The sequence below is a fragment of the Berghia stephanieae genome, chromosome 1 (assembly GCF_034508935.2).
Source record: "Berghia stephanieae isolate SIO BIC M18660-M18661 chromosome 1, UCSD_Bste_1.3, whole genome shotgun sequence".
Lineage (NCBI taxonomy): Eukaryota > Metazoa > Mollusca > Gastropoda > Nudibranchia > Aeolidiidae > Berghia > Berghia stephanieae.
In genome coordinates, this window is record NC_088360.1 from 69,762,671 (window position 1) to 69,785,293 (window position 22,623).

The window sequence follows — 22,623 nt, forward strand, 5'->3', positions numbered from 1 at the left end:
GCATTATTATTATCATTATTATCAATATTATTATTATTATTTATTATTATCATTATATATTATTATTATTATTTATTATTATTATTATTATTATTTATGATTATTATCACTATTATTATTATTATTACTATTATTATTATTATTATTTATTATTATTATTATTATTATTATTATTATTATTATTATTATTATGATCGTTATCATTATTATTATCATATTCATCATTATCATTATTGCTATTATTATTCCTATTATTATTTCTATTACTATTATTAGTTTTATTATTATTCCTATTATTATTTCTATTACTATTATTAGTTTTATTATTATTCTATTATTATTATTATTATTATTATTATTATTATTATTATTATTATTATTATTATTATTATTATTATTATTATTATTATTATTATATTATTACTAATATTCGGATCATTATCAAAAAAGAGTATTGTTCAAGGTGGTCACAGCAATAATGACCTTTTAATCTATACAATTTATTATTACCGGTTTTTCATCATCACCATCAGTACTATCATTATTCATTTATCTATTTATTTATTTATTTATTTTAATCTATAGTCAACCACTGCTAGTCTGATTCACCCTCTCCTATGCACTCTTAAAATCCTCCACTTTACTCCTCCTCTCTTCATATCCCTCCTTTCACTCATTCACTCTTCCTTCCTCCATTCCCCCATCCCCATCCTTCTATCCATCTCTCCATTCACCACTAGAATCTAGGACTCGCCTGGACGCCCATATTACTTGCTCACTCGTCCTTCGCACTCAGTGCCCTCTCCCTCTCACCGTCCCATCCCCACTTGACCATCTCCAACTCTACCAGTTTTAATTTCTTCATTCGGTTTGCATAAGCCCATTCTATTTGTGTTTATTTCTTTCTCCAATCCTGCGGATCAACGATTCCATCATCATCCATTCGATAAGTTTCATTTTCATATTTACTTCTTTTCCCTTTCTCAGCTCTTTGATTTTCTTCTAATAAAAAGACCCCTTCCCCCCCCCCCCCAATTTTTTTTTTTTTTTTTTCCCGATATTAAGTCTCTCCAAATTACGTTAAAATTACAACTATTCTTTCTTACCTTTTCCTCCGCCTTCATCTCTACCTTAATACATACCTACCTACACACTAACTCCTTCTACCAGTCTTAGACCGACCACTCACGGAAACTTACATCCTCTCTCCCTTTCTCTCTATCTATCTATCTATCTATCTATCTGTCTATCTATCTATCTATCTTTCTATCTATCTACCTATCTATCTATCCATCTCTCTCTCTCTCTCTCTCTCTCTCTCTCTCTCTCTCTCTCTCTCTCTCTCTCTCTCTCTCTCTCTCTCTCTATTTCTCTCCCCTCTCTCTCTCTCTCTCTATCTCCTTCTATCTACCTATCTCTCCTCTCATTTTGTTCATTGATATATATTTGGTATAATATACTAACCACCCAATCAATCGCTCTCTCACCCCCATCCCCATTTTAAAGACCTTTTTGCAGTTACTTTTACTATATATACACATACACAGACATACGCACACGGACACACATACACAAACATATACACATCCTCTCCATTCTCTCTCTCTCTCTCTCATTCTTTCTTCCCCCCCCCCCCCCCTCTCTCTCTCTCTCCTTATCTCGTGCCACTTCTTGCATCAACACTCGACGCCCTTTCCTCACATTAACTTTATTTCCACATTTGACAAAATGTGATATTTTGTAAATTTACATATTTGTTTGTGTTTTTGTTTACTGTCTCCTGACGAAGGCCAAGGGCCGAAACGTTGTTTGTTTTGTGTTGTTCCCTTATATATGAGTCACATCTACTCACTTTATATTTTTTATCTCCATTTTATTGGCTCATTTAGGCACCTCTAGCTTTGGTTTTTCAACACACACAAACTCTGCGGAGTTTGTTTACAAAGCTGCAGTTATGCTTACGTTCTATTCTCAACACAAGCCTATAACATAGAGATGATTGAGACATTGAGTAAGCTCCAATATTGGGGATAGAAAGTCCAGTCTGTCATGTTTGAATATTTGAGTCATGGATGCTTAAAAGCAAAACTGAATTAATAAAATTTTCTAAAAAGAATATTATATTCCAGTCTAGCAGTTAAACATTTACATTTTTAAAAAGTGTATGCATTTGTCTCTTTGTAAGGGAATTGATACGACATGTAAAAGCTGAGGGAAAGTACATCCAGAGTGGAGATCAATCAGAAAACATAATTGGTAACATGGTGCGCAGAGTTCTCAAAATTATTCGTGAGGAGTACAGGTATTTCATATATTGAATTTTAGAAACCTTTCATTATTAGAAATTATTTTTAAAATGATGTAATATTTTTCTTTCCTGACTGAAATAGAGAAAGGTGTGTGTGGGAGAAGGGAGAAAGAGAGAGAGAGATGGGCAACATTAGTCTCCATATCTGGTTATATATGTCCTTACTTATGGGAGAAAAAGCTCCCAACTATTACGAAGCTATTAAATGCACATAATATTTATTTGTCCAAGTCCATGCATGCTCATGTATTTTTAAAAATCCATTATTATTTGCACCTACTTTTGCGTTCAAATCACCAATTTTGATATTTATATCTCTGTCTTTCATTAAGGTCAATTATGCCTATAGAAATAGCAATAGAAATAATCTTTTTTTGTCAGTCTGCATCTGTAAATCCTTTCGTGGGATTAGTCCACTGCCTGATGCTTTCTTTTTTTAGTAATCCTATATACATTTCCTGTCATTATATGTGTTAAGTATCCATCATCTGACGAAGACGAAAGGCCAAAACATCAAATAATTGTGTATTGTATCTCTTTATGAGCCATATTTAGTCTTGATATTTTCATAACATAGAATATTTACATTCCTAATAAAAAGGCTATGTAGGGGCTATTTTTGATGTTACTGAAATAATAAGAGTTTTGTGGACTTGCCTATAAAGTTTATTTCTTCTAAATTAAGAAAGAAAAATAAGACAAACTTATTTGTTACTTGGCAATGATAAAAAGAAAATAAAATTTAAGTTTTATGTATTTATTTATTTATTTATGTTTTCATTTATTTATTGTTTTAATTTGTCCCTTATTGGTGACCTATGTATCAGCTACAGTGCAACACACATTTGTTGAACTACACAGGACAGCTAGAAATGACTGTAAGACAAAGGACACAAACTGTGATGAAGCCTATTGTTTAATTATATGATCTCAATGTTTCTGCATCCAGGTCTAGTAGATTGATGATTGATGAAGTCATCCATGCCGCACACCATGGCAGGCTGGATGGCATGAGAGGAGGTGTGTGTAGGGAGAAGAAAAGAGGGGGCAAGGTGCTTGTCTGTAAAACCATAGCCTTTGTAAACCTATAACCCCACAGATCCTGAGCATCACTCACTTTTTGACAAATGCGATTGAAAAGAATGCATGACAGTGTCAGGTATCGCAATGCAATTCCTTCATCAGTGTGTCATGATATTCTGATAAGTAAATACAAACATTGGGGCTAATTGCTTCGGATGTCAGGCAAGTAATGAAGATTGCCATGTCTGATGCTGACTAAACTTTATGTCACAATTCAAGTCGACAATCACAAAATGAAAATTAGAAGTGAGTAGTTAGTGGTGCTCAAGGGAATGAATGATTCCATCGGTTGAGTTATTGAATACAACTCATAGTAATCAAATCTCTTTTTGTGATCTCGTCTTCTTTTATGGTGTCATTTTTTAGGTTAATATCATGCTACGAGCTCATGAAAGCTACGCCTAAAAGCAATTTTCTCTTCTTTCTTCTCTGTCCTTGCTCAGAATTTCAGAATTCTGATCCTGTCCTTTGAACCAGTGAGTTTGTAAAAGTGTGTGTTCGAGTTTGGTGAATGTGTTGCACTGTATATGGTTTTAAGATCAGTTTAGATTAGTTGGTTATCTTGCAATAATATTATCTGTAAGTGAATGAAATATTTCACCTTATCCGCTACTCATTCATTTTGATTTCAGAGAGCTTGTATCTGTTTCTGAAGTTACAGATGACTTCAAGGTATTTGTATGTTTGAAAATGAGTACTAATATTTCAGATTGGTGTGATATGTGAGCATTAAAATGTTTATTTCATTGTGACAAAGTTGTTTGAAGTTTACAAAATGTTGATAAGGTAAATGTTTATCTGTAGAGTAATTTAGAGTCAATACTATTACACGATATAATGTTGTTTTAAGTATTTTTATTGGCATTTGATTTATAATATATTCTTTCACCAAATGAATCGAGGTTTTAATGTGTCAGATTGTTTTGTGGACTAGGTGATGCTGTTAAATGTCATGCTTATGGATTGAAAGTTTTCTGGTCTGAATCTTAGTTTAAACATTTGGATTGTTACCAATGTTCACCATTTAAAATACAGGTTTCACTTATAAAACAAATTATTTTTTATTTTCACTTTGCAGAATCTTTCTCTCACTGATGAAGATGAGGATTATACTCAACCAACTCCAACTTTAAAAGTGAGGATTGTTGTTGTCATTACATTTTTTGTTTATCAGGTTGTTCTTAATGAGATTCACCAAATGCTTTTAGACATTTTACAAAAATTGTAAGCATAATTGTGTCAGCTCAAAATGGAGATATTAGAAAAACAACAGCAACAAAAGAAACCCCCAAAAAACAATTTCCTTTGTTATTTTTGCATTTTAATGACATTTTCTGTGGTTTTGATTCTTTCGCCTCTTGTGGAATATCATACATATCATTTATTTTTCAGGCCTCAGTCATGGAAGCAATCAATGAATTGAAAACAGAAATAGAAGGCTGGTAAGTGATACGTTTTTTTTACCTTCTTGAATGTTTTATATTTTGATTTTTATTCTGGATGAATGGGGAGTTGAGGAGGACTTAAATAGTATTGAGCAAGTTGGATAGAATGAGAAAAAGTAACAGTATACCTGACAATATGGAAAGGATTCATTGATGGCATATGCTTCCAATGGAGCTAAGTCAGTGAACGAATGCCCTTCTAGTTCAAAGTAAATCTAGATGCTAAATGTCTTGTTATTTGTACAGCTGTAAAAATTACATGTCTTCAGGGAACAATATTTTCTATCATGAAGTAATCCTGTAAGTGATTTAAACACTTGTGAACTTCATACAATATTTATATACAGTGGAACCCATGTATGACAGGACAGTCTGGATATAACAGGGACCCAGTTATAGCAGGGGGTTTATAAATCTGTTTTTTCTCCTTCTTTGCCTTCAGGAAAATTTACCGACTATAGATGGACTTTTTAAGAGCCTAATTGGTTATAAATGTGGTGCCAAAACCCAAGTAATATGTCCAAATACAATGCATCAGCCCACATTACGCTCGGTTTAACCTACGGCTAATGGTAACAGAGCTAGGCGAGGCGTAGTTCATGAATACTTTGAGTGTTTGTGCCTATAAACTACTTAATAATGATAATAATAAGAAGAAGAAGAAGAATAAAATTGTCCACTCCGGATAATCGCAACACCTTGGGATCAGCAAAAATGTTGCAATTAATCAAAGTTGAGTTTGTCCACTATTGCAATATTTTATGTATAGGAAACTCAAACCAGTTGTTGTAAACATTGTTCTTAGTCCACGACAGACTGAGCAATTTGATTGAAACAAAAATCATATGGCAGCTTTGATGCAACCAACAGCTTGTTCAGAGTGGATTAACTTTCGTTCTTTTGTTCTCAATATTTGTAGAGGTTTAAAGAGATTAGCCGTGATGAGTGACAATAAGCTCTCACCTATTGGTCTCAATGCAAAATTGTCAGATCCCAAAACAAAGGATATCACTTCGTCTCTCTTTAAAACTGTCATTGTCTATCTGTTGTAAAGCCTATGCCCAGCCCCCTCGCCACCTATGTAATGGTTACAGATGACCTCACGAACCCATGCTGCACAGCCCCGCCCTCTTTTGTATCCAGTAGGATGGTGACAAACTACTGTAGCGTTAAACCCCGCCCTCTCTGGATTCTTCAACCTGTCATGATTTCTCCAATGATAAAATTTAATCATGAGATTTTGTTTGTTTGATTTCTTGAATTTGCCACTTTTAAGGTCAAAACTTTGTTGCGATTTACGAACGCTTGTTGCAATTAACCAGTGGCTTGTTTTTAGAATAAATTCCGTTTCTTGGGGAAAGTTATGATTATCTGGAGTGGACTGTCATAATGATAATAATATATTTCTATAGCACTAAGCATCCACTCAAAGGTGCTTTTCAGCGCTTTACAATTAACTCATGTGCACATATACATACATACATACTTACATAATACATACATACATACATACATACATACATACATACATACATACATACATACATACATACATACATACATACATACATACATACATACATACATACATACATACATACATACATACATAAAATACATACATACATACATACATACATACATACATACATACATACATACATACATACATACATACATACATACATATACATACATACAAACAAGATGGTCAGCTTGAAAGTGTGAGCGAGACACTTCAAATGGTAAAAAACGATGTCAGTGCCAATCTCAGGATCCAATTGACACGACAGCCTCCGCCTGGCCAGGAGAGAAAGATTTCTCCTTGCTCAGTCAGAAAGTTCATGGGGTTTGTCAGCCAGCCTCGTTTGTGATCCCCTAAGAAGTCGAGAGTAGAGAGAGTGCATGATAGGTACTGAGTTTTATAGCCATATTTTTTGTGATGGTGGATGGCTCAGTTACCAGTTCAACAGCTCGCCGATCTCTCTCTCCCAACCAGGCTGAGGGTGTCATGTCAGTTGGATCCTGAGTTTAGCACTGACCCCATTTTATATTCTCTATTTCCATCAGGCACTTCTCCATACCCTGTATTTCTCGTCATTATTTATACAAGTGCTCCCTCCACACTTTTTCTAAATAATAAAAACCAATTTTTGGGCCATTTAGGCTGCTTCTCTTGACAGTTGGCTATAACAGGACTCGGTTATAGCAGGGATTTTAGACTGGTTCCACCATCACTGTTATACTGGGGTTCCATGCTATGTAAATCAAAATCACCTATTTTGATTAATTTTATAATTTGATTTCCTTTTGACTATTTATCTTTATACCTCCAGTGTTGAGAATATTGCAGCCTTAGCTCCAAATTATATTCATCACAATGATGTGATTTTAACTATTGGACGCTCAAGAACAGTTGAAGCATTTCTTAAGGTATGCTTCTTAATGTATTTTAACAAATTAAAAAATATATATTGAAAGGTGATAAGAAATTTAATTTGATTCAATGACCTTTTTATTGTTTTATTTACGAAGCCAGCACATATTTGATGTCATTGAGTACCAGGCAACATTGATAATTATGATTATGAGATAATTGTATTTGAATATTTTATTTTCTTTATAATAAGCAATGTAGAAGTTTATTTTTTTCTTTCTTTTTTTTTCCCTCATATTGTTAGGTTAGAGGGAGTAGAGGTCTGTGTTTAAACCCTGCAGATTTTTCAAATACGTCATAGATTAAGTATATTGATAGTATCACCACTTTATCAGAACAGCTACTTAATTGGAAACATCTGTCTGTAGCAGATTTTTTCCCCATATAATTTCCACTGATTAATCGAAACATACCAGTTAATTTGAACAATTTCACAGCCTCAACAAATGTTTAAAGAATTTTTTCTTTCTAAGTTTTCAAAAACATGGCTATCCCATTGAATAGAATTACCCATAAATGAGCAAAAAAGTCAGTTGATTAATGAAGGCATTGAGTCTATCACAATCCATTCCCTTTGATATGGTACTATGTTACCCTTTAGCCATTTACCAGTATTTGGTGAACAACAAATGATGCAATGGTTGATTTGCTATGAAAAGGCATGCATAATGTGTTATGGATTATTGTGAACAGGATTTATTTGTCCTCTTTTCAAGATACAGTTGGAGCGAGTAATTGGAATGCCGCTTTATCAGAACAGCATCTTAATTGGAACGACAAAATCTTTGCTATATAATTTTTACTGGTTAATTGGAATGATCTCAGACCTTCAGAGCCTTGTGAGATTTTTTTCCCCCCAAAAAATACATCCTATATAAATATCCCAATTGAAAATACCAATATTCGAATCATCCTGTGTCTTAAAATGAAACAAAAGGTTCGTTAATAAAAAAACGATATTAAACCTATCACCAACCATCGCCTCTTATACAAAGTATGTTTTACTTTACCTCTTTAGCTGTCATGGAGAATGACAGTTAATGAGAGCTTGTATATTGACGCATTATTTATTTGTTGTTAATGTCGCGTTGATGAAAATTGTACAGGATTCACGTGTCTTCAGTTCATTTGGTCTGTCTTCCGGAAAGGAGTGTTGACAGTTTATCATAATTGTGTGGTCTTTAGACATGATGATCACTCATCTTTTCCTTCCTTTGTGACTAGATACAAATATATAGCCACTGCAAAAGATATACGTAGATATGATAGGTTGTTGCAGTAGAGGCCACAAGTGGAATTGGTAAATTGGAACTCAGCTTGATTAGTATGATTTCTGTGTAATATTTCTGTTCCGATTAAGGGGGTTGTACTGTATTATTATTATTATTATTAGTATTAATAGTTGTTGTTGTTATTATTATTAGTATTAATAGTTGTTATTATTATTATTATTATTATTATTATTATTATTATTATTATTATTATTATTATTATTATTCTGACAGGAAAAAAAAAATATTTATAGCTTTAAATCGTAAACTACTTTTGTGAGAATGTAGTTTGATGGATGCTAAATACGATGAACTGAAAAAACAGACAATGATTTTTCGCCTTTATTCGCTCATATCTCAAAACTAGCTCACATGACATCTAACAGGTTTTGTACGATCACTGCTCACGTACATCTTAGAGCCTGTAGAAATATATTAAAGACCAGTTAAATTATTGTGAATCAATGTGAATTACAATAATGAATGGCAATGATAGTTTGCTGTAATCATCTTGACCCTTTTGGCCATTTATTCACCCGTGCATTTTTGCCAAAACCCATATCTTTCATTGACACTTTGCTAAAATGGCTAACACTATCAAGGGTTTGAAGATGTGACAGACCTTATAAACATCTTTAAACAAATTGAATGCTTGCACTTTGCTTAATCTGTGTTCATGTTTTTATTGGCCAGGCAAAGCATGATTGACATTTCGATCTGGCATGCTTGAGATCAGAATCGTGATTTAAGGAAAATCCTATTTAGTTGATTGTGCTTTTAAAACTGTAAATCTGTAAAGAACAAATTATGCTGTTATGCAGACTGAGATTGTAGTTGGAATTAACTACAAAATAAGGTAAAGTGTTACCCTCCAATTCTGAACAGCGATAGTAAAATGAAATGGAAGCTTCAATTTCATTATTGAAAACAGATAATTCATTCAATTGAAGCTTCAATTTCATTATTGAAGACAGATAATTCATTCAATTGAAGCATCAATTTCATAAATGAAGACAGATAATTCATTCAGTTGAGGCTTCAGTTTCATTATTGAAGACAGATAATTCATTCAATTGAAGCTTCAATTTCATAAATGAAGACAGATAATTCATTCAGTTGAGGCTTCAGTTTCATTATTGAAGACAGATAATTCATTCAATGAAGCTTCAATTTCATTAATGAAGACAGATAATTCATTCAATTGAAGCTTCAATTTCATAAATGAAGACAGATAATTCATTCAGTTGAGGCTTCAGTTTCCTTATTGAAGACAGATAATTCATTCAATTGAAGCATCAATTTAATTAATGAAGACAGATAATTAATTCAATTGAAGCTTCAATTTAATTAATGAAGACAGATAATTCATTCAATTGAAGCATCAATTTCATTATTGAAGACAGATAATCCATTCAATTGAAGCTGCAATTTGACTATCGTTATTTTTGTCTTTGAGCTTCAAGAAGCAACATTTGTATTATCCAGTACCCTTCAATCGTGGTAATTAGATTAGGACTTCCATAGATAATTTGAACCTTACTAATCTTTGTCAACTGTATTAACAGTTAACTATTTTCTTTTTTAATTGTGTCCCAGGTTTTGTTCATATTATCTTTCATCTGCATTTTTTGCCAAATTGGGACCTAAAATTTGCCAAGAAATTTGCCAAAAAGACAAAAATTTGCCGAGGAGAACTATGCGTTTCAGTAAAAATTAACACGCGATACAGAAAAAAATATATGTGAAAGACAATTTATTACATTTAAGGAGGCTACATTTATTAATTTACACAATGTAAAGCGATTTATGCGCCCAAACTTTCAGACAATCACACACACACACACACACACACACACACACACACAAACATACACTTTCAGTCAGACTCATCAAAGGCCTAGTTTTCTTTTACTACTCAAAAAAAGAGGCATCGATAAACTTATTGTAGTAAAGGAAAACTAGTCCTTTGATGTTGTTTTCTGTGAGTCTACGGCGTAGACTTCTGGAAGACAAGACAAGATTGTATAGAGAAAAACTTCGCTCAGCATCAGCTGACGAGCATGTTGAGAAGGCATACCGGGACGCCAATGCAGCGAGAGCTGGAACATAATCTGCCACAGACTTCCAAAATAGGGTCAGATCTATAATTCCAGTATCAGACTCTCTCACAGCACTGGGCCCCAGTTTCTCGATTTATTTGACTTGAGAAATGAAATGACTGTGAATAGCGTCGTTACAAAGATTTTAAAGGATCATTATCCGTAGAGAGTAGCTTCCCTTGGTTTGGGCCCAGGCAAAGCTGCAACATTTCTCAAGTTTCGCACTTTTTTTTTTCGTTATTTTGTTTTCGCTTCTTTTTTTTTCCCAAAATTTGCCACGATTTGCCAATTTTGGGAAATTTGCCAAAATTTGCGGATTGCCCTGATATTTGCAGCCGCAAAACCTGCAGATAACAAATATTATTTCATATTTGGTCATGGGAATTGATTCTTATAGTAAAAGTTTTCATTTTGAGATATCACCCTAGGTAGTTACATCCACCCAAAAACATACACTTGTTATATTAAAAAACAGTACTGGCATGTCTTTTCATGATAAGAGACTTATTTTTTAGTTTTGATATTTATTCAAATAATCAAGCTGTGTGCTAAGAAAAGACTAATTTAAATTATTTTCAGGAACATCCACTGTTTATCTCAATCTTAAATGGCATCCCACCCTTAAAAATAAAAAAAATAAATGAAACTTCAGTATTCAATCAAACTGTTGACTTACTATTGACACTGAAGACATTAAATAAAGATTTTTAATAATTTCCTTTCTTCAGATGGCATCTCAGAAAAAGATAAAATTTCAAGTTTATGTGTCAGAAGCTGCTCCTTTTTATCAAGTGAGTATAATTTGTATATTTTTGTTTGGTGTATACTTCTCATCATTTCAATCGCAGTCTGATTTTTGAGGACTAAAGATGTGCTTTTTGGAGCAGACTTATTAACTGGAAAGTTGTATTGAATGGCCTAGTTGGGATTCATCATGACCAATAAAAGTAGTGACGAATGTTTAGAATCTTTATGCTTATATTTTTTATTACTCCATCCCTCTTCATGGAACACTTTTCATTTTACAGTGAAACTTGATTACGCCGGCCATTAATGGGACTTAACAAAAGTGACTGCCTCATACAAGTCAGATATTGAGAGTAGTTATGTAAATTGTGAACAATTGCCATTCAAGTCCTAACCAAAATTAGTTGCCTTTGACTCACTCTCTCATTCTCTCTCTCTTTCTCTCTCTCTTTCTCTCTCTCTCTCTCTCTCTCTCTCTCTCTCTCTCTCTCTCTCTCTCTCTCTCTCTCTCTCTCTCTCTCTCTCTCTCTCTCTCTCTCTCTCTCTCTCTCTCTCTCTCCTCCAATCTTTCCTTACACATCTATCTATCTATCTATTCAGTGCTCTTAATTTTCTGCCTTTTGGCCGGACTCCTGTCTTTTCCAGCTCTGACTATGAATGACTATGTTTTGCAATTAATTTTAAATACATATTAGTTAAGTAATCAGATCCTGCAATTTTTATCTTAGATCTGTTGGAGCTATTGGAAAGCTTTTCAATATTAATACCACTAAACTTGTTGTCTATGGTTTTTAGTCACCTTGAGTATTGCTCTATAGTTGTGATGATATTGTCATTAATCGACTCCAAAAGATAAATAACAAGATTTGATAAGTAACGTTGTCTAAAAGGTGTGAGAATTTTACCCCCATTTTGGAGGACCTAAATTGGCTACCTGTAACATTTAGAATTGAATTTAAAATATGACTTTTAATTGCTTAAACAATTCGACTCCTGTTTACCTTCAAAAACTTATCCACCTTTATGAACCCAGCTGAAATTCATTTATGATCTACTAATTTAAACACTTTAAAACAAATAAACAAAACAAGGGGAGATCGAGATTACTCAAGTGGATATTAAGAGGAAGAACTTGTGTTTTCACTTTTCATTCATTACACAGGGAAGAAAATTGTTCACAATTTGTAGATTTATTAGTCTTGTTCCGGTTTTATAAGTTTCAATGTTTTGCTTGAGTAACTTTATCAAATTAGTTTGTCAACTTTGTAGGAGAACCAATTCCCATCTTTGATTATAGCAAAGATACATATATGCTGTGATTTTGCTTTGAATATTATGATTATTGAGCATAACTAATCAGTACATCACTAAAATGTTGTCCTTTTGTCAGGGTCATGTCATGGCGAAAATGTTGGCGGAAGCAAATATCAACACCACTCTCATTACAGAGTGTCAGATTGGCACCATCATGCCCCGTGTAAATAAAGTCATTATTGGGACACACTCATTCATGGCAAATGGAGGGTAAATCATCATAGCTATTTGATTTCTTTATAAACATTTTATACACTCTTTAAAAATTATCCACGGGATATTTATTTATTGTTAATTTGAAAATTATTTCGTGAGCATACAAAAATACATCTCATTAGATTCTATTTTGGATTGGCATAATGTTTAGTGCACATGTGCACTTGTAGTTACCTATTGATTAAGTTGATAGATTTTTGTTGAGAATGTAAAATGATATTATAGTCCACGAGGCTCTATTTTACAATGTTGTAACAATTGGTATACAATAAAAAATTCTGTTTCTGTACATGTTTTATTTGATTATTGTATTCGTCTCCTTTCTTCCCTTACTCCCCTTTTAAGGCTTAAAGCTGTAACAGGTTCCAATATCCTGGCACTCATGGCAAAAGAGCACAACAAACATGTAAGTTCTCAAACAAATTTTTTATATCTATTGTTTCGGTATCATGTGAAGATTTGCATCCAAATTATGATAATTAGGTATTTAAATTTAACAGTGGTTAAGTTCTATAAAATGATTCATAGAGTGGCGGGTGTGTAAGTGGTGATTTATTAATGAAAATGATAATGATGATGATGATGATAATAATAATAGTAATAATGATAATAATAATAAAATTAAAACAATGAAGGTAACGAATTGGGAGTATGACATTGCATATGTCAAGTTAATTATAAAACTAAATTAAGACCATTTGATCTTCATTTGAAAATTGCACATGTCAGTCACTCACCACTATATTATAACTACTCTAGTTTTGGCATCAAACTATGAAACCTATAACTCATCGTCTTCAAATGTATTAACTTAAGTAATCACATCGAGCTCAACCCCACTGACCCCTGGTTTGGCACTCATGCAGAGTGTTGAATAATGCAAGGGATCTGTGGTGGTGGTAGTGGTGATTATTAGTAGTAGTAGTAGTAGTAGTAGTCGTAGTAGTAGTAGTAGTAGTAGTAGTAGTAGTAGTAGTAGTAGTAGTAGTAGTAGTAGTAGTAGTAGTAGTAGTAGTAGTAGTAGTAGTAGTAGTGGAGAACACACAGTATTTATAGATAAATAAAGGCTATTACGAACAGGCCCTCATCTGTTTTAATTATTATACATACTACTGTATTGTTGAAATGAACCTAGTTCAAGATGAATCTTTTGAGCCACCAACGATCAAAATTAGTCTGGTAATAAAATCTGTAGATGCTGGCAAAATAATCTGGCAACAGGGTGGCCAGTTGGTGATCCCCAACATCGAATGACCAATCATTATGCCCTAGCAGATAGTGATAGAATTACTCTTAATTTAAAAAAGGGTTTGCAAGTCTGTAAGAAAAGAGTTTTATAATTTGTAGATTTTCCAATAATTCTGTACTCATTGGCAAAATTTTAACATCGTTGTATGGAACAATTTTGCTCTCCCATTCTATTTAAAAAAAAAAAAAGATTATTAATGAAGAGTTCAATTTAGATTTTTAATTTGAATCTATTTAAAGGTGATCGTTTGTTCAAGTCTGTACAAGCTGTCCCCCCTTTTTCATAGTACTCCAAAGCACGTAAGTAACTCTGTGTATTTTTAAAAAGTCTTGTGCACTTTGACAAAACATTAAATCTGGAAGTGTTGTTGACTTATATAAATGTTGAGTATTGTTACATGTCGGGATTAATTCACTGTTTTCATTGATATTTTGAACTTTGTATGGAGATTTTTGATAAACAACGAATACATAAAGAATTAAATAAATAAATATATATTTGTGTGTATATTTCATATCTATCAAGGTTGATCATATATAAATTACCTATGACTCTGATTATGAAAGAATGTTCTGATGCTTATGAAATTTTGCATTATTTTTATTGTTTTTAAAAAAATAAAGCAAAACAATTGAGCTTTTATATAGTGCAATATCCACTAAAAGTGCTCAAATCGCTTTACAAAGGATCCCTGACCAATAGCAACACTTAACATGTAGAACGAAACATGACGCCTGTTAGGCGATATTACAATTTTTTCGGACAGAGACAACACTTTTAGCAGCCAGGTACTCATTTTACACCTGAGTATGGTGAGAGAATGTGAGTAAAGAGCCTTTTCCAAGGACTTAACTATGCGCTGAGCGAGGCTTGAACCAAGGACCTTCCGATCATAAAGCGAGTGTCATACCACAAGACCACATAGCCGCACCAGTAATTCTACATGGTCACCAGGTAAAGTGATACACTTCTCCACCTTCAAGTCCTTACATTATTTTATTATCTCCTATTATTTCAAAAACACTTCCAGGCATCATTCAACAAATTTGCAAGCCCAAGTGAAATTCTTGACTTTGAAGATACTGAGTTGTTCTCTAAAGTGGAAGTTGTTGCTCCAATATTTGACTACGTTCCCCCAGATCTCGTCTCCATGGTCGTCTGTAATAAGTATGTTATCATTACCTTTTCTTTTGGTTAAATTTAGAAAGGAAAATAGGAATATTTACTATTATGAGTTTGTTTCAGATGTGAATGTGTTGAGTACGTTTTCAATTGTTACTCCAACAACCCAAATTATTTTACTTCTTATTTTCACACAGAGCTCAATTAAACAGCAATCATCTGTATCTTGCTGTTTGGAGTAGCGTATATACTTGATTCCCAAATTTTATACAGTACAAGTTATTTGGCTTTTATTTCCTTTTCGCTTATAAACTTGGCAAAATCAGTGATTCTGTAGATGTATGCTCTGTGACTCAGGGGTCCGGTATCTCATACTGTCACAAAAGTCAAGCAATGTTATAAATGATCAGTGGCTGGATAGATGATAGAGATCTTGTAAAATTCTATTGTAGATGTTGTTTCCTTGGGTAAGGCACTTTACTCACATTGCCCCGCTTAACTCATATGTGAATGAGTACCCACTGTCATTGGATATTGCAAGAGTGTTAATACAAAAAGGATGCGAGCAGGCAACTGGTACTCCATGAGATGGAAATATGGTTCCATATGGCCTGCTATGGGAATGAAACATAGTGAAGGGCACTGAGCATGGTTAATCAGTGGAGTTGCGCTATATCAATGTTCATATTTATGTGCAAATAAAAAAAAACAGAGTGTAAGATTATTTCTTAACATTGGTTGTTTATTGTACATTCTTCACAACCTCAACATGGTCCATATGACCTTAGCCATAATATAGCAAATGAAAAAAACACGTTGAGAGAAATTGGTTTCAGTAAAAATAGGTCAAAACTGAAATCCAAGGAATCGAGTTATTTATTTCTGCTGAGATATATTTTGGTTTTAAACGTAGAAACAAAAGATGGCAAGAAAATAGGGCTTATTGCTCATCCATATAATCACTATAATTGTCTGTAATTTCTGAGTTGCCTCCCTAGTCAGAAAGTAAAAAGATTGATCTTCATATTAGAATTGTTGTCAATACTAATTACGAGTCTCACGCATTGCAAAGATCCAGTCACATCAATGTCAGCACATCAATCTTTTATTTTCAATTTTTGACTATGTATTACGAATATTTGAAGTATCTCTTTTCGTTTTATAAATAACATGGACATACATATTTTCGGATTAATAAGTTTGTCTACAATTGCAAGAGAAAAATCTGATGTTTTAAATTGTTTTATATTATTGATTTAAAGAGGCAAGAATGATCAAACTTTATGTTATCCTTTTAAATTCTTTCAAAAGTTCTTTTAATTAACATCAACATATGAGAGGGGAGATTTTCTTTACTTGATCAAATGATATTTTTGTTTTCTGTTTCAGTGGAGCCCAATCCGTGACTTATGTGTATCGTCTAGTCAAGGATTTTTATCATCCAGATGACCAAGAATTATAGATTTGATTTACATGTCATGGGAATGAGTGAAAGTGTGTCATAGGTCATTAAACTTAAATGTCTCAATATATTTTCTGTCATGAACAAACTACTCTGCTCTGTTGAACAATGGCGCGGCAACAACAACAACAAAAATGCGTTGAATTATGGCACCTTGACTGTTTCATCAAAATGGAAATAATTTCTATGTACTTTTTCAACAGTCCCAGAAGTGCAGTTTTCAGATTTTTGGGATTTGAAGAGAAAATTTTATTTTTGTATTTAAGGCATAGCACAATCATAAAATTGACGGATCAGAACTTTTGTCAGACTGAGGACTCTCAAGTCGAGTTACTAGTTCTTAAAGACCTTGTCTCTGTCAGGTCTTATTAATAATAGTTGATATGCTTTTAACTTAATTCACTTCACTTCATAGGTATTCTCAGTTATAAAAAAATCTGGAAAATTTGTGTCGATGCATGAAAGTTTCCCAGAGCATTTAAAGGTTTTTAAAGCCAATTAGCTCTAAAACGATATGATACAATACAAAGAATGAATCATATTTACACAATCATTGTAAGGAGACATGCCATCAAAGTTTGTCTGATCTAAGTTGTTTACTAATTTTTTAAAAAATGTAATTCCATGAAAACAAAATGTATTTGGTTGTAATCTTTAGCTGCTCAAATAAATTAATAAGAGCCAAATGAGTGGATTTCTGTAGTTTATAAATTTCCCTCCACCAGATCATTAATTTCAGTTTGCGTGATCCATGTAGATATTTTGTATCTATTAATTTATTGTCAAATAATATTTTTTCAAGGAATACCATGTCAACAACAACTGGCTTGCCACATGAAGAGATGAGGTTTTTTTGTTTTGTTTGATTGTTTGTGTGTTGGTGTGTTGGTTTATTTGATTGCTTTCAGCCAAACATGTATTGTATAATTATGGTAACAAAGTTCTTAAACAGGATAAGCAATCCTTTCGTTTTTGAATTGTTTTTAAATGGAAGAACCATGTGGAGTTAAATCACAGTGTTTATAACGTCTACAATGTGATGTAAAGAGAAAAAATGAACAAGATTAGGGGTTTGACGTTTATGATACATTTAAAAAAAATGATAATTGACGATTAAATCATGATAATAATAAAAATACAAATTCTTTACATAAAGTTCTTTCTTTAATTTTTTTCATCTTTGATTGAGCTCATCTTGGATTGAATAGAGGTTGGTTGACACCAGTAGTAGGGCATTGATATGCCTTCTACTTCTCTTAATTTGTGTTTTCAATCTCTGAATCTCTCTCTGCTTCTGGGTGGGGTTCCTAATCTCCAATAGTGGGCAGAGAGGCACTTACTGTGTCTTCTATCCCCCTATATGTTTTCCAACATGCTTTCTGTCTTTGTCTTGGAATGAGATTACTTGGTTTTGTCCTGGCCATAGCTGGAATGGAAACAGTCAAATGTATAGAGTTTTGGGAGATGATATTTTTTGTCTCGTAAATCTTCTCTCTGTGATTCACTATGCTTTGTTTTCATATTATATATGATGTGTAAACATTTGAGTGTATTCCTCTTAATGTGGACCTGTGCTTGTGTCTGGATGAGACTTTTAGGTGATCTCAAAGTACTTTGATAGTGTGCTCCTGGAATCTACATCTGTTTCCAATTCCCCTTTGTCTTACCTTTTCTTATGTTATTTAATTGTAATTCTAAAATGTTTTACTATCCCATTTTTTTACATTTGTACTGGCGCTGATATAACCTTAATGTGTTGCAAGCGCTATAAAACCCTTAAAGACATTAAAACAAAAGCATCTCTTCCCTCCCATTCCCCCAACCCACACATACACACACACACACACACACACACACACACACACACACAAACACACTCCCTTGAAACATATCAATAAAGTAAATAATAAAAGTTTTCTTTATTCATCCTCATGTGGAAATTTGTCCTAGTGTTTATTCGAAGGGAAGACTGGAATGACCCAGGTGTCAGCCATAGCACAGTGCCACAAATTGAGCTAGGGAGAGGTGGCTTGCTGACAGCCACATAACACAGTGGATATTCGAACTAGGTATCTTTCAAGTATGAAGTACAGACCATACCGCTGAACCACACTGCCCTCCACCCCTCGCCATCATGGCAATGTAGGGTTTCCTCATACAATTTTGTATGTCCCAAGGAGTTTGAGGAAACCGTGCTGGAGTGTATTAGCTTGGTCACAGGCTAGACACAAAAAGTGGATAGCTGGTGGGATCAACGTCAATCTTTGAACGTGTACCTAGACTCGATTTTCTGTGTCTATCATCTTCCTTTTCTGGGATGCTGAAGTGACCTAAAAGTCCCGCAAACATCGGTACAGTCCAAAATGGAAAAAAACAAAAAAAGGGGAATTCAGTTTTGAAACTTTATCATGATCATTTTTCTTTTCTCTTTTGAAACTTTGAAACTGAATTTTGAGTCAAAGTTAGAAACAGAAACATTTTGTAAATGAAATTGTTGCATGCCAAGATTTTAAAGCTATTACATTAGAAAGACAATCCTTGTTTTCGAATTTGAGAATGAACGGAAAAATCTGCTTTGCAGTAATAATAAGATAAAAGGTTGTGTGTAAAGCAGTCTTAGAGAAAAAAAGGAAGGAATTCAAACCACAGATCTCTTGCTCATGCATACAAAAGTTCTAAACAACAAAGACATGGACCAAGTATGGATGAACAGAATGGCTCCAATTTTTAAACTAACAAATGTTCACCTGTTACTCTAATGATGACATGATAAAGGAAGGAGCTTTTTTTCTTTTGTTGAGATTTCAGTCTTTTGTGTCTTCTATCCCCCTATATCTTTTTTCCAACATGCTCTCTGTCTTTGTCTTGGAATGAGGTCACTTGTTTTGGTCCTGGCCCTGGTCGGATACTCTGGTTGGGAGGGAAACAGTCAAATGTATAGTTTGAGTTTTGGGATATGATATTTTTTTGTCTTGTAAATCATCTCTCTGTTATGCACTGTATTGTTTATTTTACAAATATATGATTTGTAAACATTTGAGTGTGCTCCTCTTAATGGTCTGGGTGGGGTTTCCGACTTCCCATAGTGGGCAGGGAGGTACTGCTGTGCCTTCTATCTCCCTGTACCTGTTTTCTAATTGCTTTCTGTCTTTGTCTTGGAATGAGATAACAATAACATAGTTTTGTCCTGACCCTGGCCGGAGTCCTTGGCTGGGAGGGAAACAGTTAAATGTAGTTATAGTTTTAGGAGATGATATTTTATTTCCTTGTAAATCATCTTTCTTTCCTGTACTATTTTTTTTTTTGTTAATATGATTTGTAAACATTTGAGTGTGTTCCTTTTAGTTGGAATTTGTGCTGGTGTCTGGATGAGACTTTTAGGTAATCTCAAACGAATTACACTGATAATATGCTCTTGGAATCTACATCTGTTCCCTATTTGTACCATTCCCCTTTGTCTTACTTTTTCCTCAACTCCTTTTAATTGTACATCTAGAATGTTTTTACAATCCAATTTTCTTCCTTCCTACTGGCGCTGATATGACCTACATTAATGTGTTGCAAGCGCAGTAAAACCCTTAAAAACAAAACAACCCTCTTATTCTTAGTGGTGACCTGTGCTTGTGTTTGGATGATGAGATATTTAGGAAATGTCAAGCTAAGTACACTGATAGTGTGCTCTTGGAATCCACACCTGCTCCCTATTTAAACTAATTACCCTGTGTCTTACTTTTTCTTTGGTTGTAATTCTATAACTTTTTATTATTCTATTTTCTTCCTTTGTACTTTTATATGAACTAAATTACAAGCGCCGTAAAATCCTTTAAAACAAACAAACAAACAAATGAGTACAGTAATGCTGCAAAGTAGCATTCACCCACACTCATACACAGACACACACATACACACGTAAAGTTAAAGCAAAACGCGTGAGGTTTTTTAAAAATATTTATTACTTACTTGAATCTTTCAAAATTAGTAAAAGCAGTTCGATGTAAAAATAAGCAATATTTAATGCAATTGCAAATTTATGATACAATTCGATAAAAGTATCCTTTTTAAGGAAACAAAAAACAACATTTAAAAAAGTTTCATTCATTGGATGTGGAATGCTTTAATAATAACCATTCACAGAACTTGAAATTGAAAATGATAAGTTTCATTGACGGCTGCGATTTTGATAAGAAAAACAGTAAAATCAAAAGACATTTGCTGCAAACACAATTCATTATGAATATTTAAATGTAAGATATGATGAACAGAACATACACTAGGGACAAATCCATTCCATTTCCAGTTCATAGGACTGATGAAAAACTGACATCTTTGCTCTAAATTTTATGAAAATGTTAATACTGAGACACTTCTTATCGCAATTATTTTTTTCCAAAAAGATAAAACATAATCAAGATAAGACAACCGTTATAGACCCTGTTAAAAGTAGTTTTTAAATTAATTTCTTGCCAATCATATGATATAAATCATTAGATTTTTAAACCCAAAAAATGGTTACGTTAATTAAATATATGTGTTACAATTTTGTTGACAATAATAAATTCAAACTTTATTTATTTATGAGCGCGCTGTTAACTTTGCCTTACAAAGGTTATGATCATGAATAACCAACCATGCACTGGGCGGGGTCTTTGACCTCCCATGGAGGACAGGAGGTCACGCTGTGTCTTCTATCTCTTTATATCTGTTTTCCAAGTTGCTTTCTGTCTTTATCTTGGAATGGGATTACTTAGTTTTGTCCCAGCCCTGGCTGGAGTTATTCACTAGGAGGGAAGCAGTCAAATGTATAGTTATAGTTTTGGGAGATGATATTTTTTTTCCTTGTAAATCATCTCTCTGTCGTGTATTTTTAGTTATGTCTTCCGTAAACATTTGAGTGTGTTCCTCTTAGTGCTGGTGTCTGGATGAGACTTTAAGTTGACCTCAAATCAAGTACATTTATGGTATGCTCTTGGAAACTACATCTGCCTGTTCCCTATTTGAACGAATTCCCCTTTGTCTTACTTTTTCTTGGGTGCTTTGATTGTAAATCTAGAATATTTAGACTATTCCATTTTCTTCATTTTACTGGCGCGTATATGACCTAAATGTGTTTCAAGCGCCGTAAAACCCTTTTAAAAAAAACATGCATTAGAATCCAAAGCACTAAAGAGTGCGTTAAAAGAATATGGCAAAATTACAATTTGTATCATTGAAATCAGAAATTTAGTTTCATAGTCCTAAAAGTGAATTGAATGCCGAATCATAGTTATGCTAATAATAAGGGTAGTCACACAATATACAAGGATCATTATACTTACTAAGGTCCGTAAAACTTTTTTTTTAAATGTTGATTGTCTGAATTTAATGTTTGATTGTTCATTGAAAAAAAAAAGTTAAATAAAACCAACAAAAAAAACCAACCCAATAACATAACAAAAACAATTGTAAATCGTCCAAATTAAAGCATTGGAATTGTAAAAAAGAAGTATAAATATCAATTATGCGTTGTAAATATTTGTGGTTATGCGTGTTGTCTCGAGTCTGCCATAAATGAAATAAAAAAAGATTTAAAATAAAGGATCTTTAGTATTTTGTCTGGTAAACCCCAATCACACTCTGCATAGACAAACATTTGCAATAAAGGAAGCCGTTATAAGCAACATAAATCATTCTATACAATATTTTAAGTAAAAACTAACACAGACGCAAAGAATTGAAATCATTAAGTAATCAGCTTCATTTTCAGCTATGTTTGTTCTTATTTTTTATTTACAAGAGAAATTCTAAGTGAGCTTTTGTCAAATTAATTTGTTTCACAAACTACAAAAATGAGAGGGGGTTGATTTCCTTTTCCTGTAGCGGGAGAAGCTTAT

At 33.2% G+C, this 22,623-nt stretch overlaps 1 protein-coding gene across 1 annotated transcript in view; it reads left to right on the top strand.

The window, feature by feature from the left end:
* Positions 1-17,902, top strand: part of LOC144980604 (translation initiation factor eIF2B subunit beta-like) — a 26,824-nt gene extending 8,922 nt beyond the window's left edge. Inside the window, exons 3-13 of the mRNA XM_078928286.1 lie at positions 2,186-2,302; positions 4,024-4,063; positions 4,470-4,526; positions 4,784-4,833; positions 7,173-7,269; positions 11,372-11,434; positions 12,781-12,914; positions 13,266-13,326; positions 14,409-14,468; positions 15,200-15,336; positions 16,681-17,902. Coding sequence (XP_078784412.1) covers positions 2,186-2,302; positions 4,024-4,063; positions 4,470-4,526; positions 4,784-4,833; positions 7,173-7,269; positions 11,372-11,434; positions 12,781-12,914; positions 13,266-13,326; positions 14,409-14,468; positions 15,200-15,336; positions 16,681-16,753 — 889 coding nt within the window. The 3' untranslated portion in view covers positions 16,754-17,902. The remainder of the gene's footprint in view (positions 1-2,185; positions 2,303-4,023; positions 4,064-4,469; positions 4,527-4,783; positions 4,834-7,172; positions 7,270-11,371; positions 11,435-12,780; positions 12,915-13,265; positions 13,327-14,408; positions 14,469-15,199; positions 15,337-16,680) is intronic.
* Positions 17,903-22,623: the final 4,721 nt, after the last annotated feature.